This window comes from Rhinolophus ferrumequinum, chromosome 9 (genome assembly GCF_004115265.2).
Source record: "Rhinolophus ferrumequinum isolate MPI-CBG mRhiFer1 chromosome 9, mRhiFer1_v1.p, whole genome shotgun sequence".
NCBI lineage: Eukaryota > Metazoa > Chordata > Mammalia > Chiroptera > Rhinolophidae > Rhinolophus > Rhinolophus ferrumequinum.
The window spans coordinates 44529156-44543684 of NC_046292.1; the positions used below are offsets into that span (position 1 = coordinate 44529156).

A 14529-nucleotide genomic window follows, 5' to 3' on the forward strand; every position below is an offset into this window, starting at 1 on the left:
GGAAAGGCCACACGTTTACAACAAATTTTTTTTAAGCAAGTGATATGGAATTGGGTGCAACAATTCTGCTTGCATTGTACTGAGAACTTAATCATGTGTCATAACAATCTGCAAGGAAGGCTGGAAAATAGAGGCACTATACTGTTCATCTACTCATATGTATCTAAGAATAGATGTAAAACACATTTGGGGGCACAACAGTCAGCCACAACTTGATTATTTGGGAACATTATCAATTCCTAGATTTAAATTTGCTTCTAGTATATCCTTTATTTGAGGTCAGATAATTAAGTTTGTGAACTTATCCTAGAAAAAGTGGTACACACCTCATTGCTGAATATCACTATGTTCACCTTCGAAGTACTCCCCTTGGGAAGCTATGCACCGAAACACCAGCGCCTAGTCCGCCCTTCAAAGCAATTTTGGAACTCTTTTTCTGGAATGGCCATCAGAGCTGTGGTCGTATTACCCTTGATGTCCTGAATGTCATCAAAATGTCTTCCTTTCAATATTTCCTTTATCTTTGGGTAAAGAAGTCATTGGGGGCCAGATCAGGTGAGTAGGGAAGGTGTTCCATCACAGTTATTTGTTTACTGGCTAAACACTCCCTCCCAGACAGTGCCGTGTGAGCTGGTGCATTGTCGTGATGCAAGAGCCATGAATTGTTGGCGAAAAGTTCAGGTCGTCTAACTTTTTCATGCAGCCTTTTCAGCACTTCCAAATAATAAACTTGGTTAACTGTTTGCCCAGTTGGTACAAAATCATAAGGAATAATCCCTCTGATATCGAAAAAAGGTTAGCAACATCGTTGCAACAAGTTTGAGGAACTTACTTGTCACACCTTGTATTGCCATGCTGGTCCTCTAAATGTTAGTGTTGATTACTTTGCCAAAACAGTGCTTTGAATGAACTAGGATTTATCCAGGCAAAGCAAGAAAATGTGAAATGATCTCTTTGTTCAACATTTAGCGTAGTTCACAAATTAAAATTATTGTTAGTTTTCTAAAAAATTATTCTTAGAAATATATTGTGATTTTGAATTATTCTAACTCTGTAAGACTGATATTTTAGTCTCCATATCAATCACAGCCCTACAGGAGGATTAACTTTTTATTTGGGTCAACAAAGCAGAATTCCTGGAAGAGTCTACTATTTTCAAGGCATAAATCCAGCCTACGTGGAAACATGAGTCTCTCAATGGGGTTAGCAACCCTAAGTCACCCTATTTGATGTGTACCTGATTTTCAGAGGCACAGTGGGGCTGAAGTTACTGGAATGCAAATTCACAGGGTAGGGAGAACCCATATAGAGTAAAGACTCAATCCATGTGAGTTATTGCTATTGCTACTGGTATTATTTTTAAATTACTTAATATTAGTAGGCTTAAGAATACAGAAGTGGCAATTTGTAAGGTAAGAAGAGCCTCTTTCTCTAATAGACCTTATGATGCATCTTGCGGGTATTCGGACTTTAAGGAAAGCCTGGACAAACTGCCCTCCTAAATTGTTCCTGTTGATCAAAGCCCCTGAAAACTAATGTCGATGGTGGGTCTCCCTTGCTTCCTCATATCTTTCCTGTCCTCTCTTTTTCCCTCCCTTTCTCTTGCTCATTCATTCCTGCTGTGCTCTTCAAGACTCCATCTTCTCTCACCTCTTTCTAACTGGTCTCTTTGCCTCCATTTGCTACAGTTATCTTTCTAATTTGCAAATCTTACTTTGTATATCTTTCTTATACGTGTGATGTCTCCCCAGTCCCGCAAGTGAAAGTCTAAACAGCTCAAAAGGTTCTCCACCATCTTGTCTCAGACTGCCTTTTCAACTTCATCTCTAGTTACTGTAATACAAGCTAATACTAGCTAGAGCAACTAGTCACAACTGAATATGTCCCCATTCTCTGGTCCACTGCATACAATTACATCACTGTGCTTTCCTGGGCAGGGATGCTTTGCCCCTCCCTTGTGCACCTGACAAATGCATACTTCTGGCCCAACACAAATGTCATTTCCTCTTTTTTAGCCTTCTATGAATCTATCTGTACAACCAGGCAAAATAAGTCATTCTATCATCTGTATACCTATGGCCCTTTATGTATACCTAAGTTGGCAATGGTACTTATCACATTATTATTTACCTTTGTGTCTTGTCTCTCCCATTGGACTGAAAGCTTCTTGGAGTCAGGGATAATGTCTTATTTTCTGTATCCCCAGCTCTTAGTACATTCAATGTGACTGGAACATGGTACATATTAAATAGTCACATTATTATTGCTACGGTATACTAAACACACATAATGTCCTAGATAATTTACATATGTTATCGGACTATTTCCCATTTTCCAGATGAGGAGTCCAAAGCTTACAGAAGTTAAATAATTTGCTTGGAGTTACATAGTAGACCCAACATTAATACCTATATTGGACTCCAAAGCTGTTGACTAGATGGAGATATAAAAGGTCAATCTGGAAATGGTGCTAACCCACCACTTTAAACTGAGTAAATGAACTACAGACAATGCAGACAAAAATCACTGTTACCACCTACTGATAAGGCCTGGCTTGCTTAGCATTGGGGATTATTCAGACCATGGCATCTACAGAGCAATGCAATGCAAGTTGATACCTCTTGTGTCTTTCAAAGGCTCTTAGCTCTTGACAAAACAGTCCTCCATTCTCACAATAAGTTGCTCTCCTCTTTTACAGGTGTTATGTCATCATCTCAAGGTCACACAGCCTATCTCCAGCTGAACTAGGGCCAGAACTTTTTTGGTTACTTAAAAAAATTTTGTTTTTCTCTTTACTTAAGCTACCACATTCCACCAAGTGTGTTTCTAGGGTGAAAGTAGTATGCCAAGTGGACATGGATGTTCAGTGAGGCCAGGATTAAATGCCACAGACTTTCTAGAACAAGACAATACCCGAATCTATAATGGGCAGTCCAGCAAAGCTTGTCTAACACCAAGGGGCAGCCACAGGACTGTACTTCCCAGTAATGCTCCATCAGTTAGCTAGTTGTAAAGTGCAAGCCTAAAGCCAAAATTGTGGTTCAAAATAAAATAGGAGGTTTCCCTAACCTCTAATTTAACAGTGCAAGGTCCTGTTATTAATTAATTAGGTAACTTCACCAAGGAGGGTAGAGCAAATAGACAACTGCCAGGTTACTTCCTATTCCTCTTGACTTCTTATTGGATAATTTTTATCAAGTGAGCTAAGCACATATTTTCCTGTAACTCAGTTATTCAGCAAAAACGTCCTAAGCTACTTAACTGACGCAAAGCAAACACTTTAAAAAAAAACACAGCGCAATAGCCTGGTTGTGATGCTTTCCGTTTAAAGGGATACTCCCTCCCTTTAGAATTGTGACCCCACCCCCGCACCAATAGCTAGTTTGTTGTTTAAAATAAACACATAAGAGGTTAAGATTGAAATCTCCAGATCACATTGTCTTATAGCACCTGGGTTAATGAAATAAGATTCAGTGAGATGAAGGACCTAATGTTCCAATAACTATCTTAAAAACAACCTTTTAAATCTTAGAGCCCTTCTCTTGGGGCTGGGAAATGGAGGGATACATTAGTTAAACTTTGTGGAACCCAGGTTTTGTAAGGATATCAACAAATTAGATGTTTGGCAATTAAATTAGAATTTCACTGCATCTCCTGCTTTAAAGGAACAGCTTTATTCTTGAGGGAGCCCACCTAACAATTTTATGTTCAGTCCTCTGCAGAGAACAGAGCCAATGTCTTTTCCTTCATGAACCTGGAGTAGAAGCTTTATTTCACTGTAAGTTCTCTGTGACATTTTGCAGTCTCTTGATTTAATGCACCAAAGAGGATCTTTAACTCTTGGTCTACACCAGTGCAAATAAAGGTTAAATCTCTCGCTAACCATCATGAACCAGCCTAATAACTCACGAGAGGCTATGGAAAAAGAAACCGAGAAAGCAGGTGTACAGAATTGATTAAAACGTGCAAAACCTGCACAACCCCAGGCAAAGGCACTATATTCTCCCAGCTCCCTAGCACCGGCTGCGAGGTCCCCAAACAGAGGAACTTCTGCGCCAAAAACACGATCCTGCGACCCAGGCCTAGTAACACTGGGGCTTTTCTTCCGAACAGTGTCCCGACCGGAGCTTGCGCTAAAAGCCGGGACGCCTATTGGCCACGCGCCGTGGGGGAGGAGGAGACTGGCGGGGAGAGAGACGGGAGGAGGGGAGAAGGGGGCAAGGCCTTTTCCCTGCCCCCTCCTGGTCCCCTCCGCGGGCTGCCGCCAGCGTCTCGTGCGTGGTTACTATGCAAATTGCAGCGATTGCGGAAATAAACAAGGGGATAGGGAGAGGAGAGAGGGAGTGCGAATCGATTGCAACTTCTTCAAAGTCTCGTACAATCCAAAGCACACACGGCAAAACCAGAAAAGAATCTGAGAACCAGCCAGCCCGGGTTGGACCGCTTTCAAAAGAGGAGAGAGAGACAGTGAGAGGCAGAGAGCGCGCATTGCAATTGCAAAAGCCTTCTGATTTGGAGTAAAAAAAAAAAAAAAAATTCTCCAAGAAGCCTGCAATTGGCCAACAGCTTTTAAAAAAAAACCTCTTCCGGGTTTTCAACGGTTCCAAGTTTATTTAGATTTGTTTTTAATGCAAAAAAAAAGGGGACAACAAATGAAGCAATTCGTCTGAACATTTTAAAGTTTCTCACGTACTCTTTTTACATTGCAATGGTACGTGGTACATCTTAAACTTTCTATTTTGCGTTTATATGATATGCGTTTTATAAACAACAATAATGGTAGAATGATTTTGTTTAATGGCTAAGATTTTAAAATTTCTCTAGCTTGCATATGCATTTAAGTGATTGCTGGGTAAATGTCTATTGTAATGGTTTTGTTTTAAAGATGTAGCTTTGTGGATGGTTTTTTCTTTTTGCTGTGTGCATCAGAGACTGGGTTTCCTTTTTTTTTCCCGAGATTTGAAAAAAATTGCTGAGCTTGACAGATTTTTTTCGTCCTAGCGCTTGCTCGGTTCCAGAAAGGGGGGGAAAAATCCTCTACGTGCTCTGTTCTGTAAAAAGACGTCTGGCCTCAGCAGTCAACCTAGCCCGAAAAGAAATGTCTGGACCCGGAGAATAATTGACGATTCGATCGTCTAATCAATGGGACAACATGGGAGATTGACAAAAGCTTTATCCAATCATGAGGAAGCTTGGGTGTACAGTGGTTCGCAATAGCCAGAGGGGGCGGGGCAGAGAAGATCTGAAGTTCTCTGCGGCTCTGAAGGGGATAGTGTGGTTCAAGCTGTCAAAGCTAGAAGCTCTTCCGGATTTAGCAAACACAATAGGAAAGAGTTTTCCAGTTTAAAATAACAAAAACAAAACTGGGGGATTTTTGCATGAATCTTATGCCTTCTTCACTGCCCGTTTGGAAAGAGGTAGAAAAATTCTGCTAGAGAAATATTTAACTTAACATTGTTATTTTTGAATTCAGAGAAGTTTACTGTTGTAGAAGGTGAGGTTCAACTTCTAAAAATGTGTGACTTAAAAACTTCCCTGAACTATTGCACTGTAGTAAGCTTTGGGAAGTAACATATTGCATACTCAGCGTTACAAAACGTCTCTCTCTGATTATCTTAGAAACTGTGGCTTTTCGGGAACTTTGGAGGAATAGGCAAGCCTCCCTTCTTGAACTGTGAACTACAGTTTTAAGGAAGAGAGAGTGTTTCACAGGTGGATCGACAGCTGTGTTTTACATTTAAAAGGAAGAGGGGGAGAAAGTGTTTTTTCCTTGATGTTTTTTGAATTCTGCTGTTTAAATATATGTTCGGTAGCAAATAGGGTATTAAGACTGGCCAAGTTCACATTTCTTCTTGTTACCACAACAACCCCTGTGGAGGGTATGTGTGGAAGATTGCTGACTGGCTAACTCTTAGCTGGAGTTTGGCCTCTAGGACAAGTCTTTGACACCAATCCAGTGGAAACCAACTGCAGTAGCTTGTCTTGGAGACAGTAACTGGCAGCCTTTGACTAAAATATATCCATCTCTTCCTTCCCTCTAAGCAGTGTAGACACCTAATTCTGTTGGGAAGTGAATGGAAAATAATATGGGCTCTTTCCCATCTTTGTATTAAATTCCCATCGAACTATTTCCCAAGGCTTTAGGCTTTCTAATCAAATCTGGTTTGGAAATTTGATGTTAGAATCCACTTGGATGCTCAGTTCAGCAATATGATTCAATTTAGAAATATAAGCATATAAGAAAAATCTGCACACAAGTGACCAGCAGGTCAAAAAACGAGAGAAGAATGTTGGAAAATGCTAGTGATAAAGGTAGTCTTGGTAAGAACTACAGTTAATGGTGTTGTCACTTATGAACCCCAATTTTATCTTTACTGCTTTGGGCATTAAAATCTAAATCATATTAATAAGAACTTCCTATTAAGTAACCTCTAAAATGGGGGGTATTTGAGATGTACATATAAGTGAAACCTTATTGACGTAATTTATATATCTAAGAGGATTTCACTAAAACTGGCAAGGTAACATTTCTGCAAATAAAACACAGTAAATGCAAGGCTGGGCTCTGTGCCAGGAAGAATATGGATAGCTGAGAGCATGACAGGAGCCTCCTTTGCGCAGAGACAATCCCATTTCAAGGCAGCCTCCCAGCACTTGCAAAATAAATGATTGGAGCGGTTATTTCCAATAAGGGGTTTATCCTTCCTAACAATGGGTCATTTATATGATTGCAGTAAACTAGTTTTTGTACTTCACCTGTGTTTCCCTACACTGTTCTATCTTTTCTTCTTTCCTCCCTCCCTCCCTCCTTCCCTCTCTCCCTCCCTCCTCTCTCTCTCTCTCTCTCTCTCTCTCTCTCTCTCTCTCTCTCCTTAGTATCTTTGTGAACTCTGGACAAGGATTTACTTTTGCAACTTGGGAAGAGGGGAGAGAGTTGGAAATGTTTTTTACCCCCAGACTGCCTTTTGAGGAACATCTGTTTCTTTGTGTGTTTAAATTTATGCCTGTTGGAGAGAAAGTTACCAGAAGCCTTTCTGTAACTGTAACTCTTCTACTGTATTTTTCTCAGTCCTGTTTCCAAAGGCTGTAGTTGGAACTGTGCTTTGTAGTGTTTCCCCCGCCTCTTCCCCCACCTCCTCCCCGCCGGGGAGGGAGCGGGAGCTGGCGGAGATAGGAGAGAAAGCAGGAGCGGATGTGAAGGGCTTTGGTGCTGAACTTGGATCCAGCCCTTGCCTAGAGGGCGCAAACAATCGTCCCATATCCAAAAGTCTTACGAAAGGCGCCAAAAGTTACTTAAGATAATATTGCTAACCGCAGAAAGCTGGAAATCGCGGGCACATCCACTGCTGCAACAAAAGAAGTTTTAAAGTAGAAATATCAGCATTAAATTACTTTTCCCCATTTTTTTTTCCAACCAGGGCGACGTGCCAGTCCTTTTTTTTTTTTTTTTTTTTAAATCTTTTCCTTTTTCTTGAGATTCAATTAAAAGTAAGAATCTTTGCTGTTTTGGAAAGAGGCAGATGTAAAGTCTATCTTTTATTACACCAAAAGAAAGATTTTAAACCGCTCTTGAAGACAGCTTCCCAAGAGTACACACTTGAACAATAACTTCTCCCTGTGCCTCAGTTACATGTTGGGACCGTCAGCCAGAAACTTCTATCGAGGAAACTTGGAGCGCGTTGAAGTTATAGATCCCAGCAAAGGTTTACGTGGCCAGGAATGTTGTCTCTGTAACTCGGCTTAGTTTTGTGGGCATTTCCTCCCCCCCCCCTACTGAAATCCAAGAGGAAGCAAGGAAAAACCGTTGTTTAATTTGGAAAATTGGGGCTCTCTCATTAAAGGTTTAAGTCATTATTTCTCCTCACCCCTTAATAAATAATCTGAGAGATGTCCAAGGATATTTAGGACCAGGGTGTATGAAAATGGTCTCTTGAGCATTCAGGAATTATTTTAGCAATAAAATAGCTGGAGAACAAGCATAAAATAACTTTAGGCAGATGCGGAATATTTCAGATTTTATTTTGCTTTCCCCAGTTGAGGTATTTTTGTTGCCCCTTACCTTAAAAAAGGAGGAGGGGGAGTCTGAATGAGAGTGGCCTTAACACCTCACCTGAGCCTCACCTGCAGAGTGGGCATTCTTACAGTAATTTCCTCTTTTCAAAGGCTGTCTAAGCTATGTAACACCTACAAAGGTGCAGATTCCCCAGTCTGTGTCTTTCCTTTTGGAATTTTGAGGATTCGCGAATGCAGCAGCCTGCAAACTAGAGTGAGGGAGATGAGGAGGAAGAGATGGGATGGGGGTTTGGATGAAGGATGTATACTTTTTTTTATTCTTTTCCAGCAGGGAGGAGAGCATAGAGAGAAAATATGAGGTTAAAAAAAAAACTGGAAAAGCAGGCTTATTGGCAACTTGCCAAACCCTAAAAGCCACCCCCCTTTTCTGCCAAAACAATACTTTAGCAAACCTAAAATAATTGCAGGAAGCTCTTTTCCATTTTAAGAACTATTACCTGGGGGAGGGAAAAAGAGGGGATTCTTAAAAGGCACCCTTGTAGAGGTGTCCCAGGCACAGGGACGGTAATAATAGCCTGTGTCCAGTTCTGGGCACGCTTTGGGGACCAGAATATCTCCCTTCCCTAAGGGGACATCCCTTTCACATTTTTTTTCTTCTAAAAAGAAAAAGATGTCACAGCTAAACGACTGTTGTTTCTGAACGTGATAGAACTTTTTCTATGGCGTCTGTGTTCAAACCCACTAGTTTCACAGTCCTGGGAGGGAGAACGCTCGTTAATCTCCGCCTCCCTTTCTCCAGACAACCCCCACCCCCCAAATCCGGTGAATCTTCTGTGTGAAAAATTTCCCCACCACCCCCGCTCCTGAATACCATCGGACTGAAGCTACACGAAGTTTGCAGGATTTTGTGCATAATTACCTCTGCCGACGACCTATTCCCACTGAAAGCTTGGTTGAAGAGATTACAATGCTTTTGAGCCGTACCGCATTTCAGAGGGGAAGAAAGTTACCTACGAGGTCCGATTAAAAAAATTTGCATACATGCAAATTGGCCCCCGGGCCTTGTCTCGGGTTATCCCAGTGCCCACACCGCGAACTCGGGGGTGCGGGGCCACCTGGCAAAGTTGCCCAAGTCCTCCCCTGAGGTCCGCGAAGGTCTGCGGCGGTGATTGGGGGATGGGGATGAGGAAAAGTAGTTTTGTTTGCTTAAGCACATCCTGTGGCAGCCTATAGCTGCCCGGGAGTACAGACTGTAACTGCTCCTCACTGCGTTACCCAGTAATGCGCTGAGCGGGGACGGGGGGGACAGGAGGGGGGGGTGCAGAGGGACGAGAGAGCCAGCGAGCCAGGGAGCGGGAGAGAGAGCGAGCGAGCGAGCGCGAGCGGCCGCGGAGGCTCGGACCCGGCTGGCCGCGCGGCGCCGCAGCCGCCCCCTCCCCCACGCCCCCCCTCCGCCCCCGGCGGCGGCGCGAGCGGGCGGCGGCTGTGCGGTGCGGTGCAGAGCGGAGGCGGAGGCGGGTGCGCGGGCAGCTCGCGGGCACCCGGCCGGGCGGGCGCGGGAGCGGGAAAGGGTGCGCTATGCCTTTAACGCCCGCGTACAGTAGACATGTATAGTGGAGTGTAGGGAAACTCTAGGCGGGGTTAAAGTTCAGCTCATGGAGCGGCAATAGCGCTGGCTGGCTGCAGTTGAGCCGAGTTGGAAATGTGAACGCAAGAAGCAGGCTTGATTTTTTTTCTCCCCCCTTCTTTCTCTCTCTCCTCCTCTCTCCCTCTTTCTCCTTTCTCACCCGCACTCACGCACACCTCCAAACCGCACACCCAGACGCACACGCACACCCCACCGCCTGGCAGTTATGTATTCTCCGCTCTGTCTCACCCAGGTAAGCAGCTGTTTGGATGCCGAGGGGGTGGGGGGAGCCAGGGTGGCGGGGGTCGACCCGGGGCTGGGCAGGGGGTGCCGGGGACCGTCGCGCCTGCTGGGCCCGGGGCATGTGTCTTGGTGTGTGCCTGTGTCTGCGCGTGTTTCTGTGTGTGTGTGCGCGTGTGCTCGTGTGTAGAGGAGAGAAATACAGCTTTAAGAAAGTAACTTTGTTTCCATGCGGGTGCATTCCTCTTGCACGGCCATTTGTGTGGGCACATGGCTAATGGCGCCCTCTTATTAATGCGTTAATTAATATCGGGGCGATGGACTGCGGAACGGCGCTGTTTTCGGACGCCCCGCACGTGTTTCGGCGGGTTGCAGCCTATGACACGCTGAAATCTGGACTCAGCGTTTCTGCAGCCCGGAGGCCGGCTCCTGTAGTTCCGCGGCGCCGGGGGAGGGGGCCGCTGACGGTGCCCACCGCAGAACCCGCACGCTTGGGGCAACTGGAACCCCCGGGTGCGGGAGAACTCGGGTCCCCGCGCCCACGGCCCGCTCCAGGAGCCCGCGCCGCAGCAACCTCCCCAAACTCTTACTTCTGTTTATTGTTTGTCAGCCTTTGGGGTCCGGTCGCGGGAGGGACGCGGGCCGGCATTGCCGGCCCCGGCCGGGACAGCGCCCCTCGGACGCGGGCAGGCGGCGACGAGCCGGCCCCTGGGCTCGGCAGAGCGGGGTTGCGTGGACGCGCGTTCCCCGCGCCGGCCGGGTGGAGCCTGCGTCTCGTCGCTCATCGCCCGCTCGCTTTTCTGAGTGAAAGTTTCGGTGCCGGGACGAGCCCACGCTGCGCAGGGCGGTGAGCGGCGGAGGCCGCGGGCCGCGGGCCGGGGAGCGTCGGGCGGAGTTGGGCTTCGGGCCGCGAGCCCAAGCGGCGGCCGGGGCCCGACGCAGCTCCCCCCGCCGCTGCCTCCCTTCACCGCCGCCGCCGCTGTGCGACTTGGGCCGCTCCGCGCGCAGGACGGGGGCAACTTTTTCCTCCGACTCAACTCAGAGCGTGGGTCTCTCTCGCCCCACCGCCCCTCCTTTCCATGCCCTCCCTTTTCATCCCTCTGTTGCCTGCACCACCCCCAGGCAAAATATTGCTACTTCACGGCTCCAAATCTGGTCCCTTTTGAATATATTATTTATTTTCTTTGACTAAAAGGCATGAAGTCAAACTGATTTTGCGCAAAAAAAAAAAAAAAAGAAAAGAAAAAAAAGAAAGAAAAAGTGTGAGCCTTCATACTGTTTTGGTACATTGCGATCTGACCATTAATCACCTACATGAAGTTTTATGCTTCATATAAAATGTTTATTCACCACTCCCTTAAAAAACCTGCTACCACTTCTTGCCTTCATTTAGCAGGAGATAACGGTTTAACCGGAATACTTTGTGGAAGGCTAAAAAGTATCTATAGTTTTTTTCTCTCCTCCCTAGATTCTGGATTTATTTCCCACATGACATCCCTTCTTACTGCTTTATCTAACAGTAAAAATACCTGCTATTTGATCTCAGAAGACTCTTAAATGCATCTTTTATGTTGAAATGGTCTGTTTGGGATTTAGGCCTAGCATTAATAATGGATAGCAGTTGCTTTTAGTTATTGTAAAAGTTTTTATTTTTCCCTAACAAACTTTCAAAGTTCCTATTTTAGTAACTTGTGGAAGTATGGAATGAAACTTTTCCAACCACTTCTGGCAAGGTTTGCAATTGCATATGGATAAGTTGCAAAGTGTTAAGATAATTTGAATGAGTTACGACTTAAGTGAAAATGCTGAGATTCTAACATTCTAGCTGAAGTTCTAGCTGGCAAAAGTTTGCAACACATAGACCTTGTAGATAATACCAGTGTACTGCAATAGTAGGATACAGTAGCATCTTCTCAAGTGACCTCTCAAAGGGAAATTTATATTTTGGGATGGTGCATATAGGAGGATACATGTGTATCCATGAAGGCCCAGGACATAGTCAGGTATTTAACAAAGTCGGATTCTTTTGGTTCTTGAGTTATTATCATATTAAGAAAGTTTTTTTTTTTTTTAAACATATTTGGCAATGCGATTGATACATTCACTAGGCCTTCTTCTGGAAACACCATTAAGAGAAACGCTTACTTAGTGTAATAGTTTGTGAAGAAAATGTACACTAAATAGTGAATGAGGGCCGTATATTTTATGAGTTCTTCTTTTAAAAATTGATTTACAATTTATTTAACTTGCTGGAATATTTGTGGAGCTTTAGAGCCAGTTTTTAAAAGAAAAACTTAGGTAGTTTATTGGTCATTAAAGAAAGTCCAGTAAGCACAGTGATAAAAGTACTCTAAGTGAAAGAATAAACTTCATATACGTGTATGCAATTTTAAAAAACTTAATCAGGAAAATTCCAGACATCTTATTTTAACCCATATAGGAATATCGTAACCAAATTGTGTACCTGGCCACAGAATGATAACACACTAGAAATTTATAGGTGAACGTTTGAGTAGTCCCAGAAATATCAGCATTCAGAGGTTATTAAACTTGGCTTACTTACAAACAGATCACCGTTTAAGGTGCTGATTCAAAGTCATACGCTTTTGAAACAGGTTTTCAGGTTTGTTTTTATTGGTGGCCTATAACTTTCTCACGGAGTACATATGTAAAATATTCTTTGTTTTCTCTTGAGTAATTTGAAATATTATATAGTTTATGGCTATATGTGCAACAACAAGATTTGTGAAGACATACTGTTGTTTTTTTTTCTAAACTGCTATATGCTATGCCTGGACATTTCCTACAAATTAGTGATATTCTTTAGTTTTGATGTACTGAAATACTTCTAATTGTGAGCTGAGAAAGATAACTAGCATTTTAATTGTGCTTGTAAGCAAATATATAGAAAATATTGTGCACTTTTATTGGTACATTCTTGAAACCTTTGAGGAGCAATAAGTTGTAAATACTTTTGATGCAAAATTAGGGACTTAGATTATTCTTAATGATTAGTTGACATAGTTGGCCTCATTTAAGGATTTTTATGAGATAGATATATGGGCATTTGGTTGGCAGGTAAACAAAATCCTTTTGAAAACGAATGAATGCAGTTCGCAGTTCTCTGAGAAGAATATTGGGAGTATCTTTGAGCACTTAAATGCCATATTAGAATGTTTATTTAAAATGTTTATTATTAATAAAGCTTTTTAATAAGATAGCATTTTAACATAAATATGAATTGTTTGGAACTAAGTTATTCTTTGCATTATAAAATGAGGCTGAGACTTTAAAATGAAATCCTCCTTTTGGTGAAAGCTCACTTTGTAGTTAAGGTTGACTCCAGGAGTTCTTTGCATAATACCATGCAGCCTTGGTCCCTAGCATGTCCTGTGTATATAAGAAAATCAGTCAATGTGAAGGACTGTTTCAAACCCAAAATTTATGTATTTTAGAGCATTTCAAGGATGAGCTCAGAATTTAGTAATGTTTAAATGCTTTGCGGTTTGGCGTGTACCTTATTAGATAAACTGTGACTTGAAAAATGCTCCCCCCCCCTTTTCTCTTCTACAGTATGGCAATAAGAAAGATTCTCAAACATCAGAAATTTTAAAATGCTAATGGTTTTTGGTAAAGAATAATATAATTCTTGTATTTTTCTCTGTTCCCTCTTCACTTAAAGAATGCTCGCATGTTATAAAAGCTGACATCTCTTTTGGATTCTTTTATTGAAAAAGAGCAGTTTTCAAAGCTAAACTTGAAATACAAAGCCTGAAATTTGTTCAGAGAGGAAAAAATAAATGTCAATTATCGAAATGATTTATTATGTATTATATTAATATATACTTACTTTTAAAATACCAGTCATATGTAATGTTTAGATGATTGATTATAAATTATAGTATTTCAACAGACTTCATTGTTAAAATATTTTACCAGTTTTAACCTCTCAGTTTACATTTGAACATTTAAAAACTTAATAATTGTTTTATTAGTAATAATATTTTGGACCCTGCAGTTACTTTTGTCTCAAAGTATATATTTAGATGGATATTACAAACTGAAAAAGAATGCATTTTATATTTGTCCTATACCCTTTTTAAAAAGTCATCAAATATCTCTTTGCATTTCTTATCGTCATTTATTTGAAAGTAAATTTATCTATGGGTGTTGTACAGTGGAGAGAAGTTATGTAAGATTAGTGTGGGTTGGTTAATCAAAAGTTAGATATACTTAGATAGCTTTGTGGAGATTACTGTTTAGTTTTTCTTTAATTTTATTTTTATATTTACTAAGAAAATGTCAAGTAAAAGAATAAAAAAATTCAATAAAACAGCAAGAAAAATTTAAATATTTTAAATTCAATTTTATTTTCAAATTACTTGAATTTTAAGAGACAACCGTGAGGGTTTTCGTGGAGTCTTGTAAACATTGAATATAACAGGTTCTGTTTTCCTGTGAGAAAAAGCCTGAAATATTATTTTCAAAAATTAAATAATTATTCTGTTTTTTAGGGATGATCATTACTGAAGGCATTTCTCAATCATATCAGTACATTAAATGCATTTAGTTGCAACACTGTTGTCACAATGACGCATTCTGTTTACTATCTGGCATGTACTCTTTTCTTTGTCCCCCCTCCCCCATCT

General features: G+C 42.1%; 1 protein-coding gene across 3 annotated transcripts in view; it reads left to right on the forward strand.

Annotated features, from left to right (window-relative positions):
* The first annotated feature begins 9397 nt into the window (after positions 1-9397).
* Positions 9398-14529, forward strand: part of NFIA (nuclear factor I A) — a 355469-nt gene continuing 350337 nt past the window's right edge. The window contains exon 1 of one of the 3 annotated variants that reach the window (XM_033113886.1): positions 9398-9893. In XM_033113886.1, the coding sequence (XP_032969777.1) occupies positions 9867-9893 (27 nt within the window). In that variant the 5' untranslated portion in view covers positions 9398-9866. The remainder of the gene's footprint in view (positions 9894-14529) is intronic. The other 2 variants (XM_033113887.1, XM_033113888.1) reach the window with 2 other exon arrangements.